Source organism: Haliotis asinina, chromosome 2, assembly GCF_037392515.1.
Source record: "Haliotis asinina isolate JCU_RB_2024 chromosome 2, JCU_Hal_asi_v2, whole genome shotgun sequence".
NCBI lineage: Eukaryota > Metazoa > Mollusca > Gastropoda > Lepetellida > Haliotidae > Haliotis > Haliotis asinina.
The window spans coordinates 78,927,788-78,948,116 of record NC_090281.1 but is presented as its reverse complement, the minus strand read 5'-3'; the positions used below and the strand labels follow the sequence as shown (position 1 = coordinate 78,948,116).

Sequence of the window (20,329 nt, the reverse complement as noted above, 5' to 3'; positions counted from 1 at the left end):
TTAGCAAAGCTGCAATGATCGTTTATTTGACGATGCGAATAGTTCATACACATGTATAGAAATTTCAATGTTTTTGGCTGTTTTAGACAAGCCACAATATCAAAACGAGTCATCCGACTAACATGTATGTTACAACTGTCTTGTCATCAAATAAAAACAAAAAACAAGAAAATAATCGAAATACACTGTGAGATGATCGTATTTGTACTTATTGGCTATATGAATCTCGTAGCCACATATTGATTGGTTGTTGTCTGGCGATGAAGCCAATCAGGATGTACCATTGCAGCAGCACGTGCATGCGTACAAGAGCTTAACAGTCCAATCGAATTAACGTTATTCTTTAGAAATCTCCGCATTATTCTGAAACGATATCCTGAGAAAAAATATTTAATTGTTTCTTTTTCTCACATTTTCAATAAATATCACAATGAATCTTTATAACATATAAAAGTTTAAATAACTAATATTGCACTTGAAAGAATATTACAATGTAGAAGATCAAATATTTTCAGCCGTATCAGAGGGTCACGTGGTCTTCAGAAGAGTCCTAAGAAACTTGAAATGTTTGAGGAAGTACATCACAAATTGGCAGTGTTGACGAGTGGATACTGTCACGTGCAAAATGTTCACGTGTCATTATCTGCATTGCAAAATGCAAATTAGTCGCGTAAACCAGTCCGCACGTGGTTTCAATTTGCCCAGAAGGTGGGTTTCATCTGTCGAGGATGTTGCCGTGACGTCACGTCTCTTAGAGCCCTCTGCCGTGCCGAGCTTCAGTAACCTTGGCGAGGAATATATTTCCATGACAACGTATTGTCCCTTCTATGTAAAGTCCAGACACATGCAACATAAACGCATGGTTGCTTGCAAAACTCAACGCGTTGCCATAAAGACCAAAGAAATTTACACAGATAGAAGGACGGGGTTGCGAGTAACTTTGTACAATTGACGTCATCTACTAAGGTAGTTTTGACGGATCCTGAAACGAAACGAAAATGTGTCAGGAACAGTACATGTAAATAAATCCCCCTCAACAAGACAATACTATCGTTGCGCGTGTAATAGTATTCATCATGTGACTGAATTATATTTTACGCCACATTTATCTTAATTCTAGCAATATTTTAAGGGAAAAACGGAAGAAAAAAGCGAAAAGTAGGGCCAACAACAGTGTCCTTCAGGCTCAGGCAGGGTTTGAAAAAAAAACACACGAGAATTGTAAATGACTTAAAATGAACCCAGATAAATGTATATATGTAAACAAAGATCCTAAACCGACTCGAAACAGTGGGTGTTGGCTGAATCCAACATGCTTTTATTGTTTTTTAAATACAGCTTTTATCGCGCTACTCAACTTTCACAGAGGCGAACACAGCTGTCACGACCATAGTGTGAGCACTGAATATCACCTATGACCGTCTCTCTAGGAAACAATCATTATGGCGAAGCCTACCGTTTATATTCTGACGACTTTGACATCCCTTGTAACAGACATGGAGCGTGACCGTCTAACGGCGACAAGGTTCTTCTCAGCGGTATCGGCTCTGTGGTCCGCCTCCTCGATCAGCTGCTGAGCTTTGCGGTACTTATTCATTGTGAGGTTGGCGACATCCTCCTGTAAGACCAGAGAATGCATATGTTACGTCACTGGACTGAGTGAGTGATTGTGTTGGGTTTACATCGCTTTTAGCAATTTCAAGCATTATTTCGTCGAAGTCATGAGAAATAGGCTTCGTACATTATACCCACGTGAGAAACCGGGTCTTCTTTGGACAAGCGGACGCTCTAGCCACTTGGCTACCCCACCAACCCCTCTTGGTAAGAAAGCATCAGCTGTTACTGCATAAATGATTCTTCATACATAGCATGTTTGTACTTACGGCTTCCTCGACCTGGCGTTTGTATGCCTTGACCTTCATAGATAACTGATCGTTGATGCTCATGGTCTCGGCGAGTATCCTGCGGTCATCATCAGTCTGCATCTGGAGCTCCTTCAGCTGGCGTTCCAGTTTCCTGCTGGTGGCGAATGCCTCCCTCACGCGTCTCTGTTCAGCCTCAAGCTCGGCCTCAAGGTCCCTGATCTGTAATATCAAATATACCATGATTTCAGCATTGCTATGTATACACAAATACTACAGGTCCTAATTGATTAATGGTATATTTCTTGCACCCGCTCTAATCATTCAGACGTTTGTACAAATTGGCATTTTAGGGACAGAAGTCTTTCCCCGTTGCAGCACAATGCCAAGAGGCTCGCTGTACACGAAGTGGAGGCTTACAGAACGCTGTGAACACCGTGGCATCTAGTACTCACCCTGGCCTGGAGCTTAGCAACCATCCTCTTGCCTTCACGTGTGGCAAATGCTTCAGCCTCCTCCAGACGGACAGTGATCTCGCGGATCTCGATCTCCAGCTGCTTGCGGAGGCTCTCGGCGTTCTTGTAGTTCTCCTGTTCCTGTTTCAGCTCATCAGCCAGACGAACGTTCTCGTTGGAGAGTCTGTCGGCTCTCTCCTCGGCGGCTCTTTGGGCGTTGATGGCATCCTCCAGGTCGGACTGCATGGCGGAGATGTCGGCCTCCATGCGGCGCTTGTCGTTGGTGAGGGAGGTCACCTGGATCTGGAGCTCGGACAGGCGAGCGTTGGCGTCACCAAGCTCGTTCTCGGCATTCTTACGGGCTCTCTCGGCCTGGGAGAAATGATATGTTATACAGACTAGTAATAGTTCCAACAACTGAATTATGATTGTCAGGTTAACAATGGTTTCCGATTTAAATGGTTGAGTTCATGCATTATTAACAATCAGAAACAAAGCTCAGACAAATGAATTTATTAGGTTTGCAACGATTCACTCAGATCTCGATTCGATTCGATTTTTGATACTGGGCTCTCGATTTGATCATTTTAATTTAGATTCTTCATGAAGTAAAAACATCAGATTTCATTAACTCGGCATTTTTAGCGTGAAATCCATTGCAAACTGTGCGATATATGTCTACTTACAACAGTTCTCTTTGGATAATTAGCCCAGCCTCAACCAATTAAGTTTAGCCTTTTTAGTGCTCAAATATCGAATCGAAATAGTGATAATGGTTATAGAATAATCGAAACGGCGGTGTCAGATTCGATTTTCGATGAATCGAACTGAATTGCTGCAGTCCTAGAATTTTTAGAGCATTAAGTCAAATAATTTCTGAATGTTACGATTGAGACAGTTGGTACACATATGTCTCCACTATTTCCTTTCATCTAATCCCGTGTGTCTCAGCAGGAAAACAAAGACGTGATCAGCTGTTTTTAAACACGATTCATAGTGCTTTTGTGAACGTATTATGCCAAGATACTCACAGCTTCCAGCAGAGATCTGACATCGTCAACCTCCTGTTGAAGGGCAATACGTTTCCTCTCGGATACGGACAGTTGGCCACGGAGGTCATCGGCCAGGCGGCGCTCTTCCTCGAGAAGAACCTCCAGCTCCTGCATATCACAAAGACATGCTCAATAGTGATGCGTGATTGGATGATTAATTTTGTGACTAGGTGAGGACATTAGGAGATAAATCGTTTCAAGTGTTGTCATTACTCTAATTTAGTGGGTGATTTCTAAACTGCTCGTAGAACACTTAATGATGTCGATAATTTCAAATAACATTTATTAGTCTGAGAAACAAAGAGGAAGGCACTTGAATCCTACCTTGACTCTGAGCTGCAGGGCGCGGATCTGTTTAAGATATTCAGCATTGGCCTTGTTGGCGTTGTCCAGAGCTCCCTCAAGCTCCCTGATGTCGGTCTCGTACTTCTTCTTGATGCGGGAAATCTCGGTCTTGTAGCGGGTCTCAACCTCGATGAGGGTACGCTGGAGCTCCTCAATGGCACGGGCACTGCTTCTCCTGTGACAGTCGAAAGGTGAACGTCAATGATGGCCGTACCAGAAGTGAGGTCGGTGAAAAAGTAGCAGCAGATGGTTCTCAAAAAGTGCCATTAGGGTGTTGCGGGCCATAAACGTGAGTGGTGAAACGTTTTCGTTCCAAGATGTAAAAATATACAGCAGTATCTAAAATACGTAATCTATACATATAACTTTGAACAGTCATGCAAATGTGAAGGATGACTCAGTGTGGAAAGATATTCAAGTCATTAACCTGAAATCAATCAAAGCCACACAACATACGAGCTGAGTTACACCTGTGCTTGCATTTCTACATCAGGACTTAATCAGTTGACAAATTGGTATACGCTCTGTGTGAATCTCTTATTACTTGGTCAAAACAAAAACAACCTGCCAAACTCAAAATGTTAATTCTATCTATGATTGGGGTATATTATCACAGTTAAAATCAGATACAATTGCTTCAAGCGCGGAGAAGGTCATGGCATCGGGTTTGGACAATGTCCTCAGCAATATCAAACCACCACCAACACGATCACCTTGAAATCGACAGAAGGTCAATACAAATATCACATTATTAATCTTACATCATTTCCTTTTCGCTTATGTCAAGAATTTCCTGGCGCATATCCATTATGACACAAGTCAATCGCTGGTTTAATCCGAAAGGTATTTCTGCTTCAATCCGAAACAAACAAATCAGCGAAGAGACTAATCCCTGTTTTAGCAGAGCATTACAGTTACAGAACAAAAACGCGGCGAGGGACAAATACCAGAGGGCAATCTAAAGAGCCTACAGCAGATGTTTGGTACCAGAATCTCTAGCAATGACGTAAAGGAATTCTAGAAACAACCGTCCAGGACCAGAAGGTAACCACCACCTGTCTCCGACTGTGTTAGAATTTGATCATGTAGGAACAGTTAGACTGTAGGAATGCACAAACGCCTTGATACACCAATGGATAGAACGATACAGATGTTCGCCTACTATCAAAGAACCGATAGAAGAATATCGTATCCTACACAAATTCGTTTTTGCAGCGTATTTCCAGAGGGGATGTTTTGCCGAAACTGAGAAATAACTCAACAAACAAACCTTTAACACCTTTAAATACCAGAACCCATGACATCGCGAATATGGTAGTTTTCTCTACAAAAGCCAAATGTATCTCGTTTCAGCCCGTAAATATCATTTAATGCGCAACTACATGTATACTGTTCTAGGAACTGCTGGTAGTTCATAGGCTGGGACAGGTAACCCGGATACTCGGAACGGGTGGTTATTGGGTTGGACTCGGGTCTCGCTACCCGGACCCGTTATGTTCATGTGACTAATTGATTATACAATGTACTGTGTTATTCTTTCCTGGTTATATAAGTTGTACTTAGCCATAAGTTACAGTTATATCTTTTCAATCTAATACGTGTTTGGGATATTGAAAAACTCGAAATTTTAGCCTCCGAGGTGAAGAAGAGATCTATTGCCATTTCTTGCAAAGTATATGTCATGAATTAACAAAACGGGTATCCGGGTAAGGTAATTTGGACCCGTCACAGAAGGTTTGTTTGGTTAGCAGTAGAAATTTCGACAAGAACTAAACCTGTGTAATTTTGTACAGTTCGTTGAACATTTTGTGATTTGTTTCGAGAAGGATACATTCATATTGTTTTTCGTTGAAGTTTGCGAAAAAAATATGATCCATATGTAATAGTGAAATTCGAAAATACTGGAATAGTTCAATCCATTCAAAGCATTTCTACACGCTGGTAGTTGTATGCCAAATATTATGGACGGTATTATAATCTCATCGATGAGATGAAATTGATTCCACAAAGGGAGATAACTCTCTCAAAGGCATACAGCTCTCGCACCTGATGTTGTCGATCTCCTCATCCTTTTCTCTGAGTCTGTTCTCCATGTCGATGCGGAGCTGGTTAAGAGCGGCCTGGGCGGCGGCAAGTTTGCCCTCGGCATCTCTGAGCGCCTCTTCGGTATCGCGGAGTTGGCTGGCAAGGGAATCGCGTTCCATCTCCAGCTGAGCACGGATCTGGCGAAGTTCGTTCAGCTCGCGGTTGGCATCCTTCAGAGCAAGCGTGACCTCGCGGAGTTGATCTGGAAAATAATCATATATATGTAAACCTTCGCTTTTACCGGAAGTGAGGTCGGTGATAAGCGTTGTAGTGAGAGCGTTTTCAAAAGGTGCCGTGTGGACGTGTGTTGTTCACCATCTTATTTGTGCTATCTGTATGTTTCAGTACTAGCAGGATATTGCCTAATTGTTTTGGACAGGAATCATGTGAAAAATGTCTCCAAAATTTATAATTTGATTCAGCTACACACGATTGCATGAACAGTTATCGAACTACTGAAATACAGCCATGACTAACGCACCGGAAAGGTTCTTGTTCTCTCTCTGAAGGTTGTCATTGCGCTCGGTAAGCTCGGCGTTGGCAACTTTGAGTCTATGAACTTCAGCCTCCAGATTGGCCTTCTCAGCTCTGAGAGCGGTAACTTCAGCTCCAAGCTCATCGACACGTCTCTGGAGCGCTGCGTTCTCATTCTCCAGGGCACGGTTCCTCTTAGTGAGATCTTGGACAATGATTTGAGTCTAAAACAAAGGAAAGAATGATACATGATACTGCGTTCATGTGGACGCCTTACAAATCTAATTCTTGGACACAACAGCATACTATCTGAATTATGTCACCCTCTGTCAGCCGAATCGGAGGAATACCGGACGTGACGCTAGTCTTAGACTTTATTCACTACATGGGACCAGTCAGGGCTAACCGGACTCATGGCAATACAAGTACTCAACTAACATCGATAGGAGGAAACTAAAAGTCATTCAAGGTTATATTTCGTTATTAACTTACTCAAAAGTTAAGATTAATTCGCCATATTCGTCTACATCATCACTTACATTTTCAAGTTCAACGGTGAGTTCTTTGATTTCAACAGTGAGTTTAGCTTTGGTCTTCTCCAGGTTGTTGTTCCTGGCGCGAAGTCCCTCGCACTCATCCTCAAGCTGAGCGATCCTGGTGTTGAGTCTGCGCCTGAGCTCTTCCAACTCTTCGGTCTTGGCCATCAGTTCCTTCTCGAACCTAGCCTTGAGAGCGGCGAATTCGGCGTTGACCTTGCTCAGCTGTGTGCGGAGGGTAGAGGCAGCTTCGGATTCCTCTTCGTAACGGGCATTCAAGTTGTCGTAGTCGCTCTGGAGCTGAGTGAACTGCACCTGCAGGTTCTGTCTTTGCTGTGAACAAAGAGGGATTCGTTTGAGGTGTTCTTCCGAGAATTCGAGAACCATTGCGCAGCAATTACAACAAGGATATACATCCGAAATGACATTGGAAAGTAGCTAGTATCACGAATTTTCAAGGATTCCAAAAACACTGGTTATACATCCACACGTGAGACAATAAACCGCCTTGCGAATGAGGAAAGTATAGTCCTGTATTTCGACGAAGCCATAGATTATTATCAAGATGAAATTTCGAAGAAGCCTGTCAAATGGCAGGGCCCCAACCAGGAATTCACTCTTACCCTGCTCTCGTCATCAAGCTGTCTCTTGAGGTCATCATTTGAAGCTTGAAGCTGAGACTTGGCCTTGGCGAGAGCGGCGTTGGCACTGTCCAGTTCCTGCACTTGGTGCTGCAGATCGAAATTCTCCTGTGTAAGACGAGCCTTGGCACTGTTGGCGTCGGTCAGCTGACGGGTCAAGTCATCAACTTGGAGCTTAAGTCGGTCCACGGATCCCTGGAGACCTTCGGCACGGCTCTCGGCAGAACTCTGGTGAATGGTAAAGTTTATTTGTGCAACGGGTTGGTAAATGACATTCATTTCAAGTGCATTAAATGCGAGTCTACACGCCTTACGTTCTTACGTATGGTAATATCAGTAAAAAAGAATGATGTAGACGATGGAATCTGTTATCCCTAGTAGACTGAATAACTGAGTATGGTTTTATGCCAATTTCAGCAATATTCCGGCCATTTCACGTAACTTCCTTACACTCTGAACCCATGAGGGGAATCGAACTCGAGTCATCCAAGTGACGAGCAAACGTTTTAACCAATGGGCTACCGCGATGTCTCATATTGTACAAGAAAATCAAAGTGATGTTATTCAATCCTTTTGAAAAAGATGCCATACAGTTAAAATTTAATCAATCCATGTCATCAAAGTTTTACTGTGGGGAGGAATGTCTTCATACCTTGGCCTTGGCAAGGGAGTCGTTCAATCCCTGAAGGGTGTCGATTTCGATGATAAGCTGGTGCTTCTCCTTCTCGGTTCTGGAAAGCAAATAATGGAATGAAACTTGTACCAGTACAACCTAATGCTTCCTCGTCACGAGAAGAACAAATATAATTACGTATTGTGAACTACACTAAACAACAATCCAAACCTATTTCAGTCGCCTGTAATTATGAGTGGAACTATGACATTATTGACATTTGGAGAAACGTCCAGTGTCATCGGAGTACATTTGGAGGAACATCAAGTGTCTTAGGAATCTAAGTCATGTCACTTGATCACCCAGTGGATTTAAGCCGCTTCATCTACAATATCACAATTACATTGTACTAACTGTAGGGATCTACTGACCTGTTCTTCTGCTTAGTCATGTACTCGAGTTGGTCAGTAAGGTCGTTGATCGTCTCTTGGTTCCTCTTCCTAAGGCTGGCCTCTGCTGATTCGTGAGAGATCACAGCAAGCTCCAGGTCCTTTCGTACCTTGTTCAACTCAGATTCACGCTTCTTGTTGATCTCGATCTGCAAGAAGCCGCATTTAATAGTGTTAGAATAACCGCATGCTGTTGATAAACGTCGTTGATCAAGATGAAAATTGATGACATTCAAAGACCGTGTAAACTGAAACGTCTCTAGCATGTCTATAAGCAAGGTTTTGTTGTAACTATTTATAAATTACCTTACATTACACACACACTAAATGAAAATATAAGAGAAGAGGAACACTAACAAATGTGAACTGCTCTCTTCAGAATTATAAAATAATGACAAATAACGTCTGAATATTCTCTGGCTTTCAGTAATATGAATAAGGAATAACGCCAAATGTATATACTCCCAAATGTCTCATAAGAAAGAGAATTAATAACACGTAAATACCACCAACAATATCTAGTATCTAAATGATACATTTTTGTCGTGACCAATGGCTAAGACTACAGGAAGGAATCCTGCGGGTCTTGGTGGGAGATATGGACAGCTATTGGCCACGGGCACTGACCTGTTGGACAGTAACTCCTCCCTGCTCTTCCAGTCTGTCAGCTATCTGGTCATACTGGAACGTGATCTCAGCCAAGTTCTTCTCAGCCTGTGTTGGGGTGAAAACGACAGATATTATAGGCGGATTTAATGTGCGTGAGTTTGTTTGCATTTTATTACAGGTTTCATAACGATGTCAATATTTGTTTTCTTTCTTTTTAAGTACATCACAATGATCGTGAAAGTCTATTGTATATTAAAAAAATACACATACACTGTTTATCACTTATCATATTTTCAGTTGGATAACCTTTTGTTTATTCTTTACACAGACAGACAGCCACACACACACACACACACACATAGAGATAGAGAAAGCGTATAAGGTTGATAATATGTACGAGTTATTTTCATGACCACAAGTTATAACAATCTTGTTTAAGTATATCTAGTCCTGAAGAATCGAAAAGGAAAGTGTTGATGAAGTCAGTGGTACTTACTCGGACTCGGCAATCTCTCTCGATATCAAGGGAATCCTCCAGCTCTCTGATGCGTGCCTGGCAACAGGAAGCATAATTCATTGAAACACGAAATTGTTTTAAAATGATGATTTTACATCATTCGTGCGAAATACTTAAAACCATACACGTTGGCAAATAAAAAGTAATAAAACATGGAAATGGATATAAAAAGGAAGTGAAACTTTTGCATTTCAAAACAGAATCTTTAAAACGGAGCGATTTCATACAAACTACAAAGCTTAATCTGGTTGTATACCATACAGAAAAGAATTAAACAATGCATGCAATATACGAATACACATTCTAAAATGTGTTTTATGGGTAAATGGTTATACGTCATGCTACGAACTATAAACTACAAATTCAAACAACAGAAAGCTTCTGCGGTATGGAAAAATGTCGTTGTTGGGATTTAGAGGAGCTTTTCATTGAGGAGATAAACTGTTCATCGTTCGTACATTTCGTGGAGGAATTAAAACGGGTTGCGGTGCAAGGGAAACATTGTACGTGGTGAGTCACACCTACCGAAACATCGTGGCCGAGGATGAGATCAGAAATGGAGAAAGTTTGAATATATTTAGAAAGTAAAAGAGAAGGATTCAAGAGTATGACGTCAACTAGCCAGTTATTGTATTTTCGCAATGAAAATTCAATTCTGGATGAATCCGGCCCTATCAACTTTGTAAAGCGGTCTTTGGTTGGTCACAGCAAACATCCCTAAAGGGAGCTAACTGTAAAGGGAGAAAGAGGGCCACTCGTTCCACTTACACAGTACCTGAAACCTATGTTCTTCATCTTGGGCAAACTGTCGTTGGGTATTGTGGACACGTGATTCGTTAACAACCTGAGAGCAAAGCCATTGTTGGAGTTAGTGCAAGAGTTGGACAGCTAGAGCTAAACCTCAGTGATGGCCAAGGCTGCTGCACTACAAACATCCAAAACACAAAACCTTGTTTCAACTGACACGCAGACAGGTGTATCCGGTGCCTGGGAGCCTCATACGAGTAAGTTTGTGTTCACGCCTCTTTTAGCAGCAATCCAATAATATCACGTCGGGGGACACCAGAAATGGGCTTCACACACTGTACCCATGTGGAGAATCGAACCCGGTCTTCGGCGTGAGTAAGCCTGGTGACCGCTAGGCTATCCCACCGCCCCTCCGCGTGTGACTACTGATAAGTAGCAGCGTGGACATTATTTCGTGTAATCCACTGACAATAAAATGAATCTATTATTACAGTAAATACTTTCCATAGCATTTGTGTTCATGGTATCAGAGATTAGATACCTTAAATAGTCTCCTACGATATTCGCAATTTTGCATCCTCTGAATATTTTGTTTTCACATTCAAACAAGGTTTTCAGTTTTCTAGAGAGACGAACATTATAATGCATTAACAGTTATTAGTAAAGAAATTAAGTACATTATAATGAACATAGTATCATATGCAAGCAAACGAGTATGCAGATTGTAACATGTAAAATGGGTTGGTTGTCGATGAAACACCTGAATTTCGTATATTTTCATAAATGTGTTACTTTTAGAAAACAAACATGAAAAGAAAGTGCTGAGTAAAAATAAATAGAAAAAAGCAAAATAATTTTCACGTAATTACGAGACCAATCAACAGTGCAATATGTATAGATGGGAGTCTCTATTTAGCGTTATTATGTCTAAGTGCGGCGTTTAACAAACAAACAAACGATATTGAAGGGATACTGTGTCATTGCTCTGAGCCTTGTGTTGATGATTGTGCTGGGAGCTGGACCCAAGACTTAAATATTACATGAACACAGAAAAAATGCTGTCCTGTTGAGTCCATGTCATAAAGACTCATTCTTCATTTCTGTTTTGTTTATTTGGATTATGTGACTCGGGTTCAGTTTTTGTATTTCCTGTTTTGAGATACTCCTCTGGTCCTAAATTTTATAGATAATGTAATGTATTTGAAGGATTTGGTGGCACATTATCTTCTTGAATCTGATCAGTGTGACCTTAGGTGCTATCAGAATAATCATAAGGGTCATTAGCCTAATCACTGTGTCGTTGTGTAATGTTCAGTTCGATGACGCTTGATTCTAACGAACACTATTTTGGCACCAGAAGCTTCAACTATTCAACAGGTGGTAAGAGCAACTGCAAACCAAATTCTGTATTCTGATAACGCTTTGAAGTGCATCTTAACTTTCCTACGTCAGACGACTGAGATAAGTTCACGTCTGCTTAGTACACGCAGACGAGACAAGCGATGACTTCAGTCAGATACACACAGGCGGCCCATAAAAGGAGGCACGATGTCTATTTATAGCCGTTGCCAGCGCCCTCATTTAAGATTAGCGGTACCAGTCGGTGCTGTTTTCCACGATAATAAAACTGACAAATATGTTTTGTGTTTTGTCAGCAGTACCCATTGAATGATGAGCTAATCCATGTATAAATCTAGTTTCTATCTTCAGAGCATGTGGTAGATGAAGAAATCCACCATTACGATCCAATGCTATGTCCAGCCGCCATCTTGAATTTAATCCAATTTAATGCAGGTGTATCCATGTTCCGCCTGAATAGATAACGTAATCCTGGTCTGCATTAATCCAAGATTCAGGAAATTGTCAAACTGAAAATTTATACTGTTAATTTATACACTTTACTGAAAGTATATTCATACACGATGGGGAAGAAAAGGGAATGTAAGAATGTTTATCCTGTCGTTATGCATATGGGATGTGTAAAGTTAATTCTAGAAGCATACTTATTATATGATTAATTGATATTACTCTCAACTATAGTTTGTGTAATCCTAACTATAAACACCTTTATTCATTCTGAAAAGTGTTTACCTCTCCAATAAAAAATAAAACAAAGTATATTTGTGTAAGTATTCTCTGATTTCATGTTTTGTATTATTCACTTATTAAATCAATATGGCGGATCCGTGAATTGATTACGGAAAGACGAACTGGAAAAGGTACGGGCGATGATGAATCGAGCACATACACCTCCTTGTCAGATTACCTCAGGCGGTAGGCACTCGTTGCTAGGAGAAAGTTAGGTAGGAGGCAGAAGATCTATTTATAGTGCCGTGTAACGGTACACCAATAGATAATTCCCGCTAGCTACTGAAGCTCATCAGGGATGCCCATAACAGGAGGCCTCGACACAGGTCATAGCAGGATGATGGGGGAATGTGCTGACTGCACTGTTTGTCTGGTGTGAGGAGTACTATAACCATTTGTGTCAGCAAATAATAACAATGTCAGCCCCGTCTTCCTTTCTTATAGAATTCAGCGCATTCATCGTAAGAGTGTCTCCGAATAGATGCAAGTTTCATAGAAACATTTAACTAAATTTGATTTAAAAAGGAACTTCACTGAGATGCTGATTCAGACCTTAAACCAAGGTAACTCTGGACTTGATTCTCTTAGACGTTTGTATTGCAGAAAGCACTCGATAGAAGGGAAAGTAATAAGGACTGTGGACCGTCATTTGGGAGGTTCCGTGATTTTCGGGAAAATACTACTATTAATGTTCTTACAATTTTATTCACATATTTTAAACCCTTAATGTATATATTTTCTGTGATATGGACAATGTTTTACGTAATACCAGGTTAGAATTCAATACGGTTAATTCTAAACAAGAACTGTTACCCGAATTCTACCACCCTATGCATTGCCAAGATAACAGTGTATATGATCGCGCCACTGCAGAGGGTGTTATCATGTGGTTGACAGAAACAGATGCCCTCACCCCCGTCCCTGCTTTCCCCCTGTTCACACCCCCCGCGTCTAGCGGAATGATAAGATAATCATGCAGTACTCTGCACGCTCCTCTTTAAGACGAATTATGACGTCATTGTATATCCAATGCTATCATCATGAGTATGTCGAGATCTGGTTTTCCGCTTAGTCTATATCTTGTAATGTTAAATATTTTCATTTTGTCTTTACTTTTACCTTTTACGTGCTAGTTCCAATTCTTTTCCATTGGTGGACCTTTATTTCAACCATAATTATTAGAAATATTTCTACTGTGCCATCTCACCCACAATAGCGTATGCCTATTTTCAAAGGTATTCCTGGTTTTCATATATCGACGCACACCCAACCGTCACGGCCCTTTTCCATCTTTCACTTTTCACGGCTTAAAGGTTGCTCAGCAAATATCCCAAGTACATTACCGGACAGTTTCATCTCAGTATATGCAGTGCATGCGTACCCATCAATAACATATTGCACGGATGATTCTAATCAATTGATTAAATTCAAAGGGTTAGATACGAAATCACAGCCAAAAGCTTGTTAATTGTTTAGTCACATATATAGCATATATACGATAAACAAGTATATAACAATGTCACCTAATGTCGGAATTAAAACTTCTCTGAGCTTTGAACAAGTTTAATAGTTATTTGATTAAGACTGCAACAACTGAAGTAGTATGAAGAAATAACTTCAAAACGGAACAGAAAATCCAGCTTTGGGTTGTATAAGTATTCGCTAGCCATGAAACAGAATGAGAACCAATGGTTGACGGTTCGGTAAACTTTTGACGTAAATGAAGTATTTTTCGCACGAACACGGCTATCTGTATCCTATTCTACCACTTGCTGATTCAATAACAATATGTGTGTAGGTATACAGAAGCATTAGCATTTCAAATGACATTTCCTTCAGTTCGACATCGTTTTCCATATACGTTTAATCGTATAATCATCATTTGAAACCATTTTGAAAAGTTTCCAAACTGTGAAGCTGGACTTTCAGTTCAAAAGCAACGATTTGAACAAGAACAATGTTGATTACATATATTATTGTGAAGTGTTATCATTTGTTACCACAAAACTAATGTTCCTACCTCAAGTCTGTTCTGGGTGGCGGGTGACGAGCCCCTGTAGACATTGTAGGCTCGGTGCGAAACCGAACGCACAATCTTTGAAGATACATCCCCGTAGTCCATGGTGGCTTATAGTTTCTATGAGAAACACACAAATGTTATTGAAGTAACAAACGAAAACGGAGCGGACGATCCCTCCTACTGCTCGGCACCAGTACTAGCTGACGACTGTACTCGAGTCAGACTAGCTTGAACGCCCGAAAGAAATTCCTTAAATACCCGTTACCTACAGTTTATATATTTCTGGTCGGCCGCTAGGTGGCGCTGAACGGAAGAATGCTCGCGTGTAATGTAATATGATACCCGCACGAGTCAAAGAAGGAAAACCCCCTTTTCCTTTTCCTAATGGCGCTCGCCCAGTTTTATAATGCGAAATAGTAAAATCTTAATACAGGAGAAATTAGTGATTTATGAATAAATAGGTTAGGGAAAGTTTATTCCGTGATTCTTTAATATTTTGCAGTGTTTTAATGTTGAGTCGGTTCATGCGCCATATATGGAATGGGATCGCCCCTATCGGGGATGAGTAAGAACGTCTGTGTGGAAACACGGCCCGTCAGGGGAGAACCATTGCTAGCTTGCGCGATTTACTCAACAAATATGCGAATCCAAATAAGTCCTTAGCAACCGAGTTACGTAGACAAAAGCTTGGAGTAGATATTTACTTGAACAGAAAATATCTGAGCTAAAAATGGACCGACTATACAGCAAAAATATGGTTAAGTATTTTTTTTATGATTTAAACAGAAGAGAAATTATCAATATACAATTTTCGACCTTGAGATTCTACAGTTTCTGATGGGATAAACGGTCTTAGCTAGACATAATAAATGATATGTGCCTGCGTTCACTAGCGTCTTGTAACATGTAATGTTGTCGGATGGGGAGTGTGTATGTATTTGATATCTTTCACGAAGACAAGCAGCTTTCCCTCGGACATCTATTCTGGGTGTGGATGAATCTGACCTTCTTGTTGATACCTCGCCCGGCTGGGGCGATTTATGTAGTACACGCTGGATGCAAAACGCTTACCACTGTCTTTGCACCGAGAGTGGATACGATGTGATCTGAAGGATGTGTGTTTATATATGATATGATAATTAAGACGGCAGCAGAGATGTGAACTCTCACCAGTGTATGTCTGTTTCCGTGTTTTAAGAAAATAGGTTCCATGTGAATTGATATTAATTTTACACTGCTGACAAGAAGCTCTGATTTGGTGACGCTTATTGGTGATTTCTACTTGATTTCTATTTGCAAATAGTACGACATTTCAATGAACTGTCAGACATGGTAACGCGGGAAGTATACCACGTATCAACTCACCGACAGCTATGTTAGAAACATAGAGAGATTCAATATACACAGATGCAAAACATTTAACACAGAAAATCAGAGGAAAATAATTCAATATCGAAAACAACAACTGTAGATTTTAAAAGATATGCCTATTAGTTCCATTAAAATGGTTTCTAAAAACTCCACAAAACAACGGCTGAAATGGTTAACAGTGATTTTTGTACATGCGAATTTAAGCCACAAAAACAAACCCCAAGCCCCAAAGAGGGTTAGTTTTGATTCCGAAAGAATGGTAGACCTGGCAACGACCCAAATACAGCTGTTCTTCACAACAGAGATATTAAGCATAAAACAAAGTAAATGATCGATAGCATGGTCTATGACTACATGAAGAAGTTACAGTAATGACTTTATCATATTTCCATGGGCTGTTAATCTGCAGTTACTACCCGGGAAAGTAATCAGAAACGCAGACCGGCGAATATCACATATATCTTTGCAATTCCTCACTCTGTTGTTATCCTTAAAGACATTAAACAGACTGAAATCAAGCGTAATCATACGCAAATCCGCTTTGATTTCATATTTGTATAGAGCCAAATGCAATTCGTGTAACTATAACAGCGACACGCCTCTATCTACCCTTTATTATGTGTTGATAGAAATTTCCTTAGTCAAGCAAACATCACACTGTCGGCAGCATGTAGGCACTCCTCCTGTCTCGGAGAGGATACAAGCCGGGCTTCCCTTTGGCTGAGGGAACTTAATACTCAGCATGTTTTCTTCTGGCACCGAGTTGCGAACAATTGCTTTCACATATAGGTGGCATTTTCTGGCGTTCTGGCAAAGATGAGTCTCCGTAATGGAGAGGTCTCGTTCTATATATAACCCCGAAATTGAATGTTCGTAAACAGTGGCCATGCCCGCTTAACAATTTACATAACGCTGTCACATGTAATTAGCAATCCATTAAAAGAGTTAAGTTTTTCTATCGATTTCTGTGATTTACGACTCTAATCCATTAAATCGGGAATTAGAGTTACCTCCCCTATTGAGCTCCTTTGCGTGGGAAGTTAGGAATGTAGGGCGCTCTTCAGCGGGGGAAGTGAGAAAGGTCGAGTGACCAAAGGGAACATACGCTACGTGTCTTGCTTCAAGAGTATGAGTAATACATGTTTACATCGAACCACATACGTCAGAATGCGAGAGGTATGCTGTTGTTGGTGAATGATCAGACAGGGGTCTCGTTTATTGACCAGTAGTAGTGATAACAGCCCGCTTGGATAGGGAATCAAAATGCCAATTTTTATCAAAACAAAACCACATTTACCTTCACACTAAGAGACATAAATGATTCGTTATGCACATTATGACACTTAGGACTAGTTGAACTATATGAGAATAAGCAGAATTTTTGTGGAATTTGTAACTGTTATTTTGTACGGGAACATATTCTAACATGTTTACTTAATGAAACTAATTAAGAAGTATGGAAGCACGATTTTAAAAATAATTTTCTACGTTCTGCTCGTAGACGAATAAAGTTGTTTTAGCTTTGATGCTTCTCTAAGCTCGAATGTAAATGCATTATACAATTCATAACTTCTGTTAATATCAGATATCATCAGCCTAGATGCATCACGTGGCTCATGTATTGCATCTGGTTTATCGTAATGTAATACTGTTTGATTACATATGCAGAACAGCCTTGCTATAAACTCATATATATTGATTTCTATTCACAAAAATGTCAACATATATTCCCCACAGGCTATTGATGTATTCCTTTGATACTGGTAAGTATGAATTTATAAATGTATACATTTTCAAAATAGAAATACCTGCATAAGAAGGCAGATTGGTACCACAGGCGTTTAAATAATAGTACCTTTCTAATAAAGGACGAGGTTTAGGGTATACCGGACAGATGGTACCGCTGCCACAATTTTTGACGACTGTAGAACTCATCCGGTCCTTTCTTTGATATTAAGAAGCTATGTTACTGTTTTATAGAATATATCATACATAAATGTTAACAGTATCACATATAGGTGTCATTATGAATACATCTGGATTGTAATAAAGAACTTTGTCTTGGTAATATCAGGCGTTATCGCCGTGATCGGCTATGCGCTGCTTGTATCAATACTCATATCCTCTTTGACATTTCAGTCTGTAGCTGGGTGGAGAAAATCTCTATCATATTCTCAACACGGGGAAAGCACCCTCTCAGATTCAGACACATGTTTGCGAACTGTTTGTGCTACTTATATAACGTGATACAGTTGGAAATGGTAAACATCAGAGACTTGCATAATGTAGGGATTTTTATCCACATTTACCTTACACACTGAAATGTAACTGGTTTAAGTCGCGTAAACCCAACTCACTACGTGTGAACACAACGGATTGACCACTTTGTAGGGAATATTGTTTTCAATAACCATGTAATCACCTTAGTAAATGAGTGAGTTTAGTTTTACACCGTAGTCAGCAATATGCCAGCAATATGGCGGCGGTCTGGAAATAATCGAGTCTGGATCGGACAATCCAATAATCAACTATTCATATTAGAAAATGGTAATATTTTGTCATGACATAACACAACGAAACCATTTATTTGACAATGTCATGAACGATTTTAAGTGGTATTTATCCAGTGACGAATTAATTCTTGCACTGTGTCATGAATGAAAGACAGAGAGATTATATGTACCAAGGACAACCAACCGCCTTCTTAGTCATTGCTACCTACAGGGTTAAGCCTGTAGAACTTGGTGTACAATGGAGGCAGTAGCACCCTAGTCCGCCCCGTAATTACAAATGTCAGACTTGCAACCGCTGCGAATACCTTGGAGATGGGCTGCGAGGTGTTGTGTTACACCACAAATAATACCAACATCCTGGCGTTCGTTCAACAGTAAGCTTTGTTAGGTACTCGAGCTGGTAGAATTGCTTCTGAAACACTCTGTGATCACATGATCAAGGCAGGACTGAGTGATGTTAGTTTTACGCCGCTTTTAGCGATATTCCATAAGTATCACGGCAGGGACATCGGAAATGGACTTCAGATGTTGTACCCATGTGGAGAATCGAACCCGGGTCATCGGCGTGACGAGGGAACGCCTAAACACTAGGCTACCCCACCTCTTTCACCACTAGGCTACCCCACCGGCCGATGAAGACAAGAGGTTTTGTTCACAGGTTGCATGCAGACTACCAATATTTACCAAGAGTGTATATTTGGCTTTTGTGCAATCTTTCCGAGTGGAGGATTGTATGCCGCCTATTTGATTGTATGAGCTGCGTTATGATGTTTATATCCTTGCAGGTGGCATCCTACTTAACAATGCATGCTTTTCTATTTGTTGGCGTAAACAATGCCATCTGGAATATGCTGTGTAAATAAACGTAACAATTATAACATAGTTCTATCGCAGTGGATTCAGCTCCTACTTCTGTTAGGCTTAATCAAATTAGTAGTTATGAAGGTAGGCTTTAAATAGTATATTTATCTGATATCTAAATAGAGTTTTCACTCCAGGAAAATAGTATCTGATGCTGAAACTGCTTTCAGTGGCAATGACACCGTGGTTCTCATAACAGTATTGATGCAGTGCGGTAACCCAGTTGTTAAAGCGTTCGCTCGTCACGTCAAACACCTGGGTTCGGTTCCCCTAATAAGCACCCTTTCACTCATAGTACTATCAGAACATAATTACAGACTTGAATACATGTCACGTTTTATCGATAAAAAATTCTTTCCTGTTCTGTTTCACGACGTTTCAGAGCTAATTGTTGCTATTTCATGAGATGAATGAATGGCATTCACCGGATGAAGGAGCAAGACAGCCCTGAAACAGCATTCACCGGATGAAGGAGCAGGATAATCCTGAAACAGCATTCACCGGATGAAGGAGCAGGGCAGCCCTGAAACAGCATTCACCGGATGAAGGAGCAAGACAGCCCTGAAACAGCATTCACCGGATGAAGGAGCAGGATAACCCTGAAACAGCATTCACCGGATGAAGGAGCAAGACAGCCCTGAAACAGCATTCACCGGATGAAGGAGCAAGACAGCCCTGAAACAGCATTCACCGGATGAAGGAGCAAGACAGCCCTGAAACAGCATTCACCGGATGAAGGAGCAGGACATAGCCCTGATACATCATTCACCCCATGAAGGAACAAGATCTAGAGTTAGTTCTCAAACGTCATTTACCCGATGATCAGGAAAGAACTTAGTCTATCATACGCCATTTACTTGATGAAGGAGCAAGAATTCGCTCTGAAACGTCGTGATAAAGAATATATGAAAAGGTTCTTTTTTATAAAACGTGTCATGTATCCACGTTCGTCCAAAACGATTAAACAAACAAAGAAACAAAAAACAACCCGAAAAACCCACCAAAACAAAACAAACAAACAAACAAAAAAAACCCCAAACGTTTATGTAATTGCAACCTGTCGGAAATATTCCTGTCACAGCTGCTCCACT

At 40.6% G+C, this 20,329-nt stretch overlaps 1 protein-coding gene across 1 annotated transcript; it reads right to left on the bottom strand.

Annotated features, from left to right (window-relative positions):
• LOC137274387 (paramyosin-like) lies at positions 1-14,803 on the bottom strand. Its single transcript, XM_067807544.1, has 15 exons — positions 14,494-14,803; positions 9,618-9,674; positions 9,140-9,226; positions 8,495-8,661; positions 8,103-8,181; positions 7,433-7,678; positions 6,813-7,142; positions 6,281-6,497; positions 5,761-6,001; positions 3,694-3,889; positions 3,349-3,477; positions 2,318-2,689; positions 1,884-2,084; positions 1,457-1,618; positions 1-982 (listed from the first exon to the last, which is right to left on the bottom strand). Exons 1-14 carry the CDS (start codon positions 14,593-14,595, stop codon positions 1,460-1,462), a joined length of 2,583 nt encoding a protein of 860 aa, XP_067663645.1. The 5' UTR covers positions 14,596-14,803; the 3' UTR covers positions 1-982; positions 1,457-1,459.
• Positions 14,804-20,329: the final 5,526 nt, after the last annotated feature.

Bases quoted from the DNA above. Each gene is read 5' to 3' on its own strand.
- LOC137274387 (XM_067807544.1), bottom strand. From the start codon at position 14,595: ATGGACTACGGGGATGTATCTTCAAAGATTGTGCGTTCGGTTTCGCAC. The intron at 6,498-6,812 runs GTAAGTGATGAT...CCTTTGTTTTAG, and splicing joins TCACCGTTGAACTTGAAAAT to ACTCAAATCATTGTCCAAGA. The intron at 2,085-2,317 runs GTGAGTACTAGA...TTGATATTACAG, and splicing joins TTGCTAAGCTCCAGGCCAGG to ATCAGGGACCTTGAGGCCGA.